This window comes from Sardina pilchardus, chromosome 10, assembly GCF_963854185.1.
Source record: "Sardina pilchardus chromosome 10, fSarPil1.1, whole genome shotgun sequence".
NCBI lineage: Eukaryota > Metazoa > Chordata > Actinopteri > Clupeiformes > Clupeidae > Sardina > Sardina pilchardus.
In genome coordinates this window covers 16,672,691-16,686,136 of record NC_085003.1, presented here as the reverse complement: position 1 = coordinate 16,686,136, position 13,446 = coordinate 16,672,691, and the positions used below count along the sequence as shown (strand labels likewise).

Here is a 13,446-nt window from a genome sequence, read left to right as displayed (position 1 = left end):
GTTTATTTTGATACACTTCAAATGAAGGTATTTGATATTTTATTCTAAAATACATTTTGATGTATTTTTGCCCATCCCGGTTGCCCAGCAACATTTCAATGTTTCAACAACATGATAACACACATTCAACGTTGAGCATGAGCAGTATGCGATGAACCTTAGGCATGTATCTGATCAGGATGTGGTGACTGAATGGCACATTCCGAGAAATATTGCACACCGCTAATCTGACAGTTTTATCAGTCCTTTCTTCTCGTAGTTTTATATGTAGTGTGTTTCCCAAGTATACCCATATATGTAGTGTGATGAGAAGAGGGCAATGGTGCATGCCCCAATGTGGATAAACTAGATGCCTAGCAGGTTTAAAATAATAATAATAATAATAATAATAATAATAAAACAGTTGCCGTGGAGCCATGCTAGGTCATTCCCTGTCTAAGGCTGATCAGGCCCGAGTACTTTGTTCCCGAGTTCCTCCACCAGCGTCCTTTCTCTGTCCATTCTCTAGATCTAGGCTACTACTCCAACCTTTCCTTGAGTTGCAGGGGCACTCATTACTCTAGTGATTAGTCAAGTGTCTAGTTCAACACGGCATTTCAAATCCACACTCTATACTGTTAAATACCTTAACACGCTGGCTTGGCAGAAACAGCCGTATACACAAACGCACACACACTAACACAAACACACAATCACATAAAAAAACACACACACATTGTTGCGGTTAGGAGGGTTCAGCCGTCAGCAGGCTCCAGAAATAAACAAGATATGAAAGTAGCTTATGTATCCGTACCTAAGCGTATGTATATATACGTAAGGGATAACGGCCGACAAGGTGACCGGTTCGATGGAAATAATGGCTAGGTGGAGGTCTAGAACTCCGGCGACGTGCGAAGCACGGAAACGGAGTTACCTCCGCCGTGCCATTATTTCCATCGAATCGGTCGACCTCGAAGGCCGTTATCCCGCTTATCTCCCGTTTGTATTCATAACCTGTATATTTAGAACATAGTCTTATTCCACCGTCCATTAACATCGCTAAAACTGTCTTGACTGTGGGACTACTTTCCGCCACATATCAACTTTCTACTTGCAGGACAAAACTGCCGTTACTAGTTCTAAATGGATGGTTGCTATGGCCAAAAGCCAGTCGTTAGTTCTATCTCTCCCGTTGTCAAGCGGGCATATCCCAGGATTCTGATTAACTTTAACTTTGAAAGATCGCTACTTTTATAGCCTACATGGCATCCAACTAGCTACAATCCACCTCCGTCATATGCTACAATGTTACTATGGTTCTGCACGTCTGTATTTCAGCTTGGATGCGACGTGACAGTTCATTTAAACTTCGCAACGAGTTTGGCGAATTAATATTCAAGTGTGATACGGGAACTACTTCAAAGGTAGCAGGTTATACGAAGTTAATGTCCACCCCATCAGCCAATCAGAGAAGAGAATTCCATTGTTGAGGGAGATAAAGGCGTGTATAACAACACAAAAGCATTTTCTATCATGCGGGCCTAGATGCGTATGTTCCACAGTGGTCTGCGCACATAGACCCAAAAGGATGTGTATGGGCGACACACAAACAACCACCCACACACATTCACTCACTCACTCAGCACCCGCTCAATAAGCATCTCTCCCACGTAGGCAAAAAGGATGTTCATGGTGCACGCACGACCACTCAAACCCGTGTGTAGGCTAGAAATGACATTCGCAAACAACCAACACACACAAACACACAAACACACACACAAACACACACACACACACACTCACCGCCAGTCCAACGAGCATGTTCTCTCCGACGCTGATCTGGATGCGCAGGCCGAAGAGGGCGTTCATGGCGCGCAGCTTGAGCTTGTTGAGCAGCTGTGTGTGCAGCTCGTACTCCATGAAGGGCAGCAGGCTGCTGATGCAGGTGGCATTGCCCTCGCCCTGACCCTTCTTCTTCAGACGGCACAACCTAACACACACACACACACACACACACACACACACACACACACACACACACACACACACACACACACACACACACACACACACACACACACACACACACACACACACACACACACACACACACACACACACAACGTCAGTGAATGTGAATGTGAATGTGAATGTGTGTGTGTGTGTGTGTGTGTGTGCTGTTTATGTGTACCTAGCATGTATGAGGTAGTTTTCCCTAGTGATGCTGGTGACTGTGGACTAGTCTAGGGTGATGAATATGGTGACGCATGTCTATGCCTTTAAGAGTCTCTATGTGAGTGTGTGTGTGTGTGTGTGTGTGTGTGTACACCTGGCCTGTACAAAACAGCTCTGCTGGTGATGCTGGTCTCCCTGGGCAAGTTTACAGTGGTGAAGAGCATATCTATGCCCTTGTATGTGTGTGTGTGTGTGTGTGTGTGTGTGTGTGTGTGTGTGTACCTGGCTTGTATGAGGCAGCCCTTGCCGGTGATGCTGGCCTCCGTGGGTAGGTCTATGGTGGTGAAGAGCACGTCCGGCACCTTGGCCCTGCGGCAGCAGTAGCAGTAGGACAGCTGGGCGGGAAACGGCATGTTGAGCTCATCGTAGGGAATGTGACAGAAGCCGCAGCCAGGGGGCGCCAAATCCTCGCACCTGCCACACACACACAGACAACAGCAGAGTCAGATCAACACATACACACACAAGCACGCACACTCATTCACTAAAGTGTGTGGGCTTCCACTGAACACACACACACACACACAGCAGCTAAGTAAGCAAAGTACACTGAGGTTACACCTAATCCAACAGAGCCTATGCTGGAAGATCAGAATATATGTCTGGGGACATATTACTGAACTTATTTGTGCTATTTTCATGAACTGCCACAACAAAACAATTAAATGGAATTGGATTGAATAAAACATGTGGTAACAATTGAAGTTTTAAAATCTCGTTTTTGAAGCTTAATGCTTTTTTTTTCTCCTTTCCTCCCCATATCTGATGATCACCATATACTTTTGGCTCTGCAAGAAAAGCATACATCACACACAAAACAGACTGAGACAGCTATATTTTCATACCATCAGTACTACCATGATAAAAACTAACACAGACTCCAATTAGTTCACTCAGAGCATGCAGTAACATCTCCTTCAGTGCAATGCACTGCTAGATCCGGCATTTCCTGACAATGCTTTAAAAGATACTTCAGAAAAAGAAGATAATTGTTCAAACCTCCACACATCTCTTAACATTCCTGTCTTCTGATGAGGGAAAAACATACGCAGTACCTCCAGAATGAGCTAGGTTTGCATCTCTGAACAGCTAGTCTACAACCTCATCCTTGTGATGTTTTAGTTGAAGCTTCTCTAAGGTCAGGTGTATTAACAGAGTAACGACTAGTTCAACACGGCATTTCAAATCCACACTCTATACTGTTAGTACCTTAACACGCTGGCTTAGCAGAAACAGACACACACACACACATTTTGACCATACTGTACATACAAACACAAACACACACACACACACACACACACACACACACACACACACACATAAAAAACACACACAAACCGTTGGCCAGATTAGTAGTGTTTTTAGTCGAGTTTAGTTGGGGGCTCTGAAGGGAAAAGGGTGTGTATGTGCATGTGTGTGTGTGTATGTATGTATGTATGTGTGTGTGTAACCTACCCTAGTGAGGCTGAACTACCCAAATCAAACTCGACCTTGTCTGACCCGGAGGGAAAGAGGGGCAGTTGCCGTGACAACCTGTGTTCGTTGAGTGGGTCCAGACAACCATCCTGTAGGAACCGGCAGTTCAGCACTGCAGCCGTACCCGCCGCCGACAAAATACACACCTCCTCGCTGAAGAAAACACACACACACACAGGTCAAGTTAGAGATGCTAAAATCACATAAACACTAAGGTATGTGAGAGAGTGTGTGTTTATGTGCTTTGTGAGCACGTTTATATATACATGTGATTGGGATGGCTTTGCGGTAATGGAAATACAGGAGACAGTATTGATGTTTACAAAATGGCAGCGATTTATTTCTACCTTGGTAGCAGGTAGCACGCCAGTCAGGAGAAATAGGGAAAATAAAAGAAAAACCAAAACTCCAAACAATAATTCCAAATCAATCAAAAAAATATTTATCAAAATGAACTTTGACAATTCTCTTCACTTATACTATAGGTTTCAGGTGTATGGAGTCTTAAGGCTGGCACCCACTGGACACGTACGCGCCGCGCCAATAAACAAATTAGAACTCCATTGTTTTCAATGGAGCAAAGCCCACTAGAAACGTCTGCCGCGCAGCAGCCGCACAGAGATAGAAAACTATTCTAAAATCCTGCGTGTCAAGCCCAGACCGCCGAACACCGCTGAACGGCGTGTCCGGTGGGCGCCGGGCTTTAGGTGCATAATCACGTGCTCACAGTGGCTCACCTCAGACCATTCTACCTCCCACTGCCCTATTCCCACCAGAGACTTTAAATCCCTGGCCTGAACCATTGCACAGTTAATCACTCAATTATCTAACAAAATGCACATACTCTATAGAAATATTCACAAACACAATCCATACCGTAGGACAACCAGTTTCCTCACAAGGCAATCATATTACAATACACCTTAACCCAGTGTGTAGGATACATACGTTTACGTACCGTATGTGTATGTACACATGTATGTAACTATTTAGCCCCAAACACCCTTATTTTCCTGCACACTTGAACTTTGCTCGTCTATGATGTCACACTACACAAACTTAAAATGTTCCTTGCAACTTTCCGTCGGGTCTTTTCTCAGTCCTCAGACCAGGCAGTAAACGTGCAACTCGGTGGGCATTTTGCTATTGTCTGATAAAGTGAAATGTTTGTAAAATGTCTGTGTACCTTCAGTTGGCCAACCTGGAAGTAAGGATCTTAACTAATATTGTGACGTTTGCGATCGTGTTTTACAGCTGCCGTTACAACCAAAGATTCTAGAGCGTAGCGCTCTATGATCTTTGGTTACAACCATGCTGGATGCCGTTCGGGCTTTTGTGTGCAAACAAAGCGTGTTTGTAAATAACGTTGTCCATTCTGTGTGTTTAGCTCCAGTACAGTATGAACTGTACTGTAGCCGTAACGGGTAACACACCATTACAGTGTGTGTGTTGAATAGGAGTCCTTGTGTCAGTGTGTGTTTGCGATTACGGCGCTCCGTCCGGCATTTTTGTCTTGTTTTTATTTGTAAATTTGTTTGTTTGTCTTGTTGTCACGGGAACGCATGGCGACTACGCCGCTCCGTTTCGGCACTGTCTTATGTATCAGTCTTGTGTGTGAAGCGCTTTGGGTTGCACTTGTGCATGTTAAAATGCGCTATACAAATAAACTTTACTTTACTTTACTTTACTTACTTTACTTTGAGTGTGAGACTGTGTATGTGTGTGTGTGTGTGTGTGTGTGCATGTACCAGATGCTTGTGGACTCGCTGTACCCCACTACCGCGTGGCATCCAAGGGCTTTGGCGTGAGACTTGATCTCCTGGCGAAGTTCCTCCCACCATGCATCACGTGTCTCTGGTTCATCTACAAGAGACACACGCAAAAACACACATGTGCACGCGCGCGCACGTACACACACACACACACACACACACACACACACATAAAAGCACGCACCATCACACACATAAATATGGACAAACAAACATTAGAAACTTACAATGGCAACATTTACTCATGTATCACTCATATACTGTATATATATATATCTACAAACCCACACACACACACAAAAACACATATGTGGGCACACACAAGCCAGACATACACACATAGTTTAAATAGTGATGTGTGTAGTATGCATGGTGGCAGTCAACCCAACAATCACTCACAGACATACACACACACACACACACACACACACACACACACAGACTGTTCATGAGACAGAGGGCTCCGTGCTGACTCGGGTAAAGGAGGGTGACGATGAGGATGGAGCATTAGTGATGTCATCGCCTTTGACTGCCCCACCCACATCATTAATAATTCATGAGTGAACTATCATGCAGACTGCAGAGTGGGACTGCCCCAACAGAGAGCCGGGAGGAACAATATATATATTTATATATATAGAGAAAGAGAGAGAGAGAGAGAGAGAGAGAGAGAGAGAGAGAGAGAGAGAGAGAGAGAGAGAGAGAGAGAGAGAGGGGGAGACAGAGATATACAGTAGTTAGAGGTAGAGAGAGAGAGATAGTCTGTCTCAAACCGACTACTTCCGTGAGTACACTTTCGTACAGCACCCTATGTGCCCTGTGTGCTTACTGGCATAGTGTGCACATTTTAACAGAATAGTGTCGTCTCATATCAAACGCTAACCTCCGTGCACTTCACGGAAATGGCGATCGTAACGTTTAAATATGTTTTTATTGGTGTCCTCAATTCCACCGTGACATGGTCGTACTGTGTCAAAACATGAACAGTTTATGTTGTAACTTGCTTGTACCTCTGTAAAGTGTGTTTTCCACCGCTGCTGCTTCAGATTTCTCTACCGCGATTTCTACGAGTTTGAAAATACTCCCTCCCCTTCCGTTATTTAGCCAACATGGCGTCCGTTGAGGGCGAGAAGTGTCCAGCGTTCCACACTCAACTTTTTGACCGTTATGAGTGCACCATCCGGGGACTTGCAGTGCCCTTCGTATCGTTCGAAATTTCAGTGTAAACGCCCTCACGCACTCAAATTAAGTATTTTAAGTGCAGAAGTGCGCGGTTTGAGACACAGTGAGAGAGACAGACAAAGATGTAGATAGAGACAGAGATAGAGATAGAGAGAGAGAGAGACAGACAGACATACAGACAGGTAGGTAGATGCTAAGAAAAAGGGGGAGAGCTCCATGTTAGGGGTAGGTAATTCATCTCTCAAACACTAGCATGCAGACACGTGTCCTCTTGTGACTGGTTTATTTGCTCGTTTGTTGAGTAATTCATTAAATATTCAAACACTCCTCAGCTAATCTAATCTACCAGAACTCGCTTCTATCTGTTGCCACATCTTGACTTGTTGTCATCAGCGGTTTACCTCACGTTTATCTGTGCACGGACGTTTGCTCATGAACTTGCTGTCGTTAGCGCTTGCTGCTAGTCTGCTGCCAGTGAGTCTTGCTGTAGTCTGCTGCTGTGTCAGTAGGGTGGCAGCCTGTCACTCTTTACAGTACACATGGTTTGCTCAGTATTTATAGGTCACACTACACTGAGGTTTTATAGCTACTTCTGTTCTTTTACGAGCTACAATGTTCTCCTGTGATGTGTGTAATGTACTGTACTGTACTACGGTCACGTCGCAGGTCTCTCTCTGCCCGGCCATATGGAACAAACCACCCTCCCACCTATCAAATCATCTTCAGCTCATTCTTGACATTGGAACAGCACACATCATCATTGTGTCTAGTGTCTACCACAATAGAATGACCACAATCTACTCTTAACACCTGGTCAAGTCTGACGACCAGTCTTGAAACCGCAATGGTCTGATGACCAGTACTGTGAAACAGCAAAAAAAAACACCAATCTAAAGACACACCTCACTGTGACGAGTAGCGCTATGCACTGCACTATGAGTACAACATTTGCTCAAATCAAACCAGTCCCACACACACCCCTGCCCGCATTGTACGCCCCCTCCCCAACCCTGTCAATCATGGACCAGACATGCCCCCATTTCATTCCACACACACAAACGAACACATACACACAACACACAATATGACAGTGCAGAGATTCCTCCCTTGTGAGTTGAGGTTTGGCCATAGCCCAAGTACTATACCAAATGTACAGTATAGTACTTCTTTATCGGTACTATACCAAACATCAACACTAGAGGACCCCCCTCTCAAGCTCCAATCCCTTTGAAGAGGACAGACAGCCCATTCCACACAGCAAACTGCACTTTGTGCAGAAAGAGAAAACAGAGCATTAACTAACTTCCAATTTCTCCTTTCTCTCTCTTTCTCTTTCTCTCTCTCACACACTTTCTTCTAATTTCCCTCCCTGAAAACCACTCATCTATTGGCTTAGCAACAGTAGCCACAAAGGGGTGGAGTCAGAGCTGTCTATCTGGAGACAGAGGCAGGGCAAAGACATGCCCCACTTCTATTCCCCCTTTTGATTGGTCACACAGCTAATCATGTGATCAGGGTTTGGGGAAAGGGGGGAATTGGGGTGAGGTTGCAGGAACAGCCAAAGCAGAGATAGAGCAGCCAGACAGCGCATGCTGCACGCACGCACACACGCACACACACTATTCTTTCCTCTCCCACACACTCCCAGTCAACAACACACGCACAAACATTCACACCAGCAGAGGGTATGGCAGCTCACTGAACAAAATGCTGAGGAAAAACATGAGCTGCACTTGTCCTCAAATTTGCGGTGATGCGCATCAATCTGTGTGTGTGTGTGTGTGTGTGTGTGTGTGTGTGTGTGTGTGTGTGTGTGTGTGTGTTTGTTTGTGTCTGTCTGTCTGTCAGTGTCTGTGAGTGAGTTGTATGTGTACTGTATAGCATGTGTGGTTTACTTACAATGAAAATATGGAACACACAGCATGTGTGTGTGTGTGTGTGTGTGTGTGTGTGTGTGTGTGTAGATGTGTCTGTGGTGAGTGTGTATGTTTGTCCTTCACTGAGCTGCCATAGTTTCAGAAGGATATGCCACAATGCGTCTTAGTTAGGTACCTGCAGGGACACTATTCCAGTCTAGCAGTTTGTAAGATCTGCCGCTACCCAACGCTGCGATCACAACCCAACATTAGTAGACCGGTTAGAGGAGCAGAGAGAGAGAGAGAGAGAGAGAGAGAGAAGAAAACAAAGAGAGAAAGAGAACAGAAAAAATAGAGAAAAAGAACAGAGAAAAACAACAGACGACAAACAAGATCACAACACTGGACGACACCACTCCACAGGAACTGCAAAGACAGACAAGAGAGTTAATATCACAGAGGGCACTACAAGAGAGCAGAAGAGAAAGAGGGAAAGAGAGAATGAGCGAATGAGAGAGCGAGAGAGGGGGGTAGAGAGAGGGAAGGAGACGGAAAGAAATGGGGGGGGTTAAAATAGGTGGGGGATTGAGAAGGAAGAAAAAAGGTTTATGTTGACAGAGAGAAGGAAGGAGAGAAAGAGAAATGAACAGGGACAGAGCAAGAGAGAGATGTGGACGGAGAGATAGAGAGGAAAATCATAGAGGCAAAAAGAAAAATAGAGACAGAGCATGCAGCAGCGCTCTACAGTGTACAGCATTTCGTCTAAATCAGTACAGCTACACAGCAAGAGTTCGACCGGCACGCGCGCACACACTCACGCACGCACGCACGCACGCACAGACACACACACACATCCTCAAAATGGATTGTGTTCCCCTGACATTCTTTGGTTCGAGGAGGCTAAGGATGAGGGCCAGCTGAATCATCATACTGCTAACAGGCTATAGTTGAGATAGTTTGTGCTAGCTAGCATCGTGTTAGCTTGGGTTCAGTGACAGTCAGCATTGAGTTAGCAAGGGCCAAGTTGGCTAGTTAGCTAGCAGGGCTTGGCAAAAAGGCAAGGGAAACCTCCTGTGACACTCCTTACTCGGATCCAACATCCCAGTTAATGTAAAAGGTTACATTAAATTGTGTTTAAGGAAAGGAAAGGGTTTCCGGAACTCCTGTGAGCTATGTTGTGAGAAGCATAGTCCCACACTGGGAGAACAACAATGAGAGACAACACTGCTAGCACAAAACCCAACAATGCCAAGTATAAAAAGCAGGGCACAGAAGACTGAGAGCTGAGACTACCAATAAATTACTTGCCAGTAAGTTTGACAATTGATGGCAGTGAAAAAATCACGACAGAGTGGGCCTGGATTATGCCCATTTACGATTGGATGTTGCACTCAGTCAAGTTCACCTTAGAGCTATTGGGTGGGAAGATGAATGTAGCTTGCTTGAATGATGTCAGATGAACACAAACCAAACACACACACACACACAAACTCACAAATTCTGCAGAACTCCACCCCGACCCCATACCTCTAGCCAAAATGTGTGACTGTGTAGATATCAACACCGGTGTCATCATCTAAGAGACTTGCCAACAAGACAACAGAAGCCCAATCCAAGACTACTGAAAACCAAACACAACCTTAGTCCTTATGGATTCCATGGATTATCTCTTCCTAAAAAATGTCCTTACTAATTAATCTTTAACATACAAAATACCTGAGCCTATACTGAACTACACACTTTGTAGATCTAAAACCAGTGATTTCGAATACTCTCTAATACACATGTGCAAGAGACTCTATTTTAGCAAGAGGTCAATGATTTGAGGATAAGAAATGAACAATCTAACTCAGCCAGAATTCACAGCTCAATGACATCAATACATTATTTGAATGACAAACACCTAACATGGACAATGGTGTGTAATGGATTCTTGATACTACTAGATGTAAAACACAGCAGACTCATCCGGTTGTCATTCCCCTGGCCTATAGCCACATCCTTAACCCATACCCAAATCCAAAGCCTTACACATTATCCATAGCCATGCTCATAATCTTTACCTTTGTCCATACCCAAACCCATAGACCAAAGATCTTAACATTTACCCGTACCCACGTCTATAGCCTTTTCCCACAACCCACCCTAATGCCTTAACCTTCATCTATGCAAGCCCATAACCATAGTCTTAGGGTGAACTTTATAACCACTGCACTGGTATCTATTGTGGCTCATTTCTATTAAAGGGACACTTCACCGATTAGCATTAAGCTTTGTATCTTAAGAAAACCAGTCATGTTTTTGAATGGTCGTGCATCATTCCCTCAGTTTGCTTGAGATGGGAGAAATACGGATTTCACTGAAACCATGAATAGGACTTCCTGCTTTTAATGATGTAAAATGATGATTTTTACATCATTGAAAGCAGGAAGTTCAACATTGAAATACGTATTTCTCCCATCTCAAGGCAAACTGAGGGAATGATGCACGACCATTCAAAAACATGACTAGTTTTCTAAAGATACATAGCTTAATGTTAATTGGTGACGTGTCCCTTTAAGGACTGGGGCTAGCCCGAGGCTTTACAGTGCTACACTCTGGGGGCATGTTCATGAGTCCCCATGTTCTTGCTCCCAGAGTCTCTAGCACTGTAGCTGCCTGGAAGCTCTAGCTGTTGGCTGCAGCAACACGAATTAGGTAGAACCAATTGTTTTCATTTATTATTATTATTATTTTTTTCATATCGACAGTACTCGGTGACCCCGAGAAACAGAGATCTGTGTGAAAAAATGGCCAGGATTGTCCTATAAACACAGGCGTATAGCATCTGTGTTCTGTTCCATATGGAGTTGAAACATCGGGGACATTTGCTAACGAAGCTAGAAACTTCAAAACAGTGCTTGGCAACGACGAGGCAACAAAGTCATAAAATTGTAGTATACTTATGTCTTTTGCAAAATGTTCTATATCTGTAGATAGTTCTTCTTCACAAATATAGTCCCTTCTTCTGCTAAGCAACGCTACATTTCCCATCTTCCCCATTCTGCCCTGCCCTATTATACTATTATTCCCTCACAAAAGGGGACATCTAATGGGTTCACCCTGGTTTGGGCTTAGGTCTGCCCTAATCTAAGGACAGAGGTAAAGCAAGCCCTGCTAGTTGTAGTACACTTGATAGGTAACAGAGAGAATTGTGGGATACCATACTGTACCTTTGATCTCATGTTTTAGTTGGGAACCTTTGTCTACAAGATACTTGTGATACAGCTGAACAGAGGAAACGTCCTTGATCCATTTTACTGCCAAATTGTCAGTTGTATTTGGTGTTTGGAGTGATGTTATTGCATGGTAAGCTAAATTGTGCCTCTTTTTACACAGAATACATTTCCATGTACATTTGCAACAGCCAACCCAATGTTCCAACCACTAATTGTCTATTAAATTACATCTATAAAAGGCTTGTATGTGTGTGTGTGTGTGTGTGTGTGTGTGTGTGTGTGTGTGTGTGTGTGTGTGTGTGTGTGTGTGTGTGCGCATGTACACATGTGCATGCATGGCCTAGTTGGTCTATAAGGTGCAAGAAAAAAATTGACATAATAAACCCATTGCACACCATGGTTTTCAGCAGAGGACTTCAGAGTTTTATATATGAGAGAAAACATGATTTGCTCACTTCCTGTAATCTTTTCTGACATAAATCGGTCGTTACTACACTAACTTTTTACCACATTTTTTACCTAAATGTGAATGTTCATTTATACACATGCGCACATTCACACGTATGCAACTTCACACATATGAGAAGCTAACCTTTCCAGTATTTTAATAGTAACTAATAGCTCTAGATTCTGTTAACTTCCAAATCAACCCCAATACAGATGATGTCAGTCACAGTTGTATAGTAAGCTGGCAATATACACACCTATATAGACTAAAACTGACTGAAAACATTGCTGGACCTACAACAAAACTGACCACAAACAATTAAAAACAGCTAACAGCTAGCCAAGGATCTAACCGTAATAAAACACCAATAACACATCCTACAGTACCTCTGAAATTTGAGAAAACTTTATACAACTGACAATACTGAATATGATAACTGGTCAATAATACAGCTACACTGCTGACAAATATCCCACTTAGTATGTCCATCACAGTCACATCAAGATATTAGAGATCTGACACATCCCTGAGGAGGCTCTTAAGAAGCCAGGCACTCTTTGGTAACAGCTGAATGGTTGGATGTGTGTGATCACATTCTGTGTGTGGGTGTGTATGTGTAGATGTATGTGTGCATGTGACTGCAGTGCATTATTATGGGTGTAAGTTATTGTGTGTATATGTGTGTATGTATGTATGTATGTGCACACAAATGAGGCGAGTGAATGTAAATAAGTAAAGTGAAACTCACCAGGGTTGTGTATCCGGTCAAGCAGCTTGACAGAGCGGGCACTGACCACACCACCAACGTGCAACAAGAAGCCAGGAGGGAAAGACGTGAGGGTGAAAAAAGGGAACTCCTGGAGGAGACAAGCACATGGAAGGTCAATCCAAGGTCAAAGGTCATTCAGAGCTATGGTCAAGGTCGCACAGCCTAGGAAGTCAATTTCACCTAGCAACAGAAACTTAACAAAACACACTTCATTTATTTTAAAACATTTCGCACAAAGAAAATTGTTTTGCGAGAATTGTAGAAATGTGTTGTGAGATTTTGCTTTTCACAAACTGTGTTATCGTCCTTTTCCTTTCAAACCCATACTGTATAATTTGGCTACTAGCCACTTAACAGGCAAAGGTTCCAGAGAGGAAACTGCCTTCCTCTTGCATGCAATGCATCAGACAACATTCACACATCCTCAGAGGCATCAAGCATCCTACAAAACATTTCATTTGAATGCTATTATCCTCACATCCTAGATGTGATGCTGTAGGCCTTCTCT

The 13,446-nt window shown here is 43.8% G+C and overlaps 1 protein-coding gene across 4 annotated transcripts in view; it reads right to left on the bottom strand.

Moving 5' to 3' along the window:
- The window catches only part of c2cd5 (C2 calcium dependent domain containing 5), a 47,239-nt gene that overhangs the window by 17,670 nt on the left and 16,123 nt on the right, over positions 1-13,446 (bottom strand). For 3 of the 4 annotated variants that reach the window (XM_062546677.1, XM_062546678.1, XM_062546680.1), the window contains exons 10-14: positions 12,918-13,026; positions 5,442-5,556; positions 3,673-3,846; positions 2,437-2,628; positions 1,783-1,969 (exon numbers count right to left, since the gene is read on the bottom strand). In XM_062546677.1, coding sequence (XP_062402661.1) covers positions 1,783-1,969; positions 2,437-2,628; positions 3,673-3,846; positions 5,442-5,556; positions 12,918-13,026 — 777 coding nt within the window. The remainder of the gene's footprint in view (positions 1-1,782; positions 1,970-2,436; positions 2,629-3,672; positions 3,847-5,441; positions 5,557-12,917; positions 13,027-13,446) is intronic. The other variant, XM_062546679.1, reaches the window with a different exon arrangement.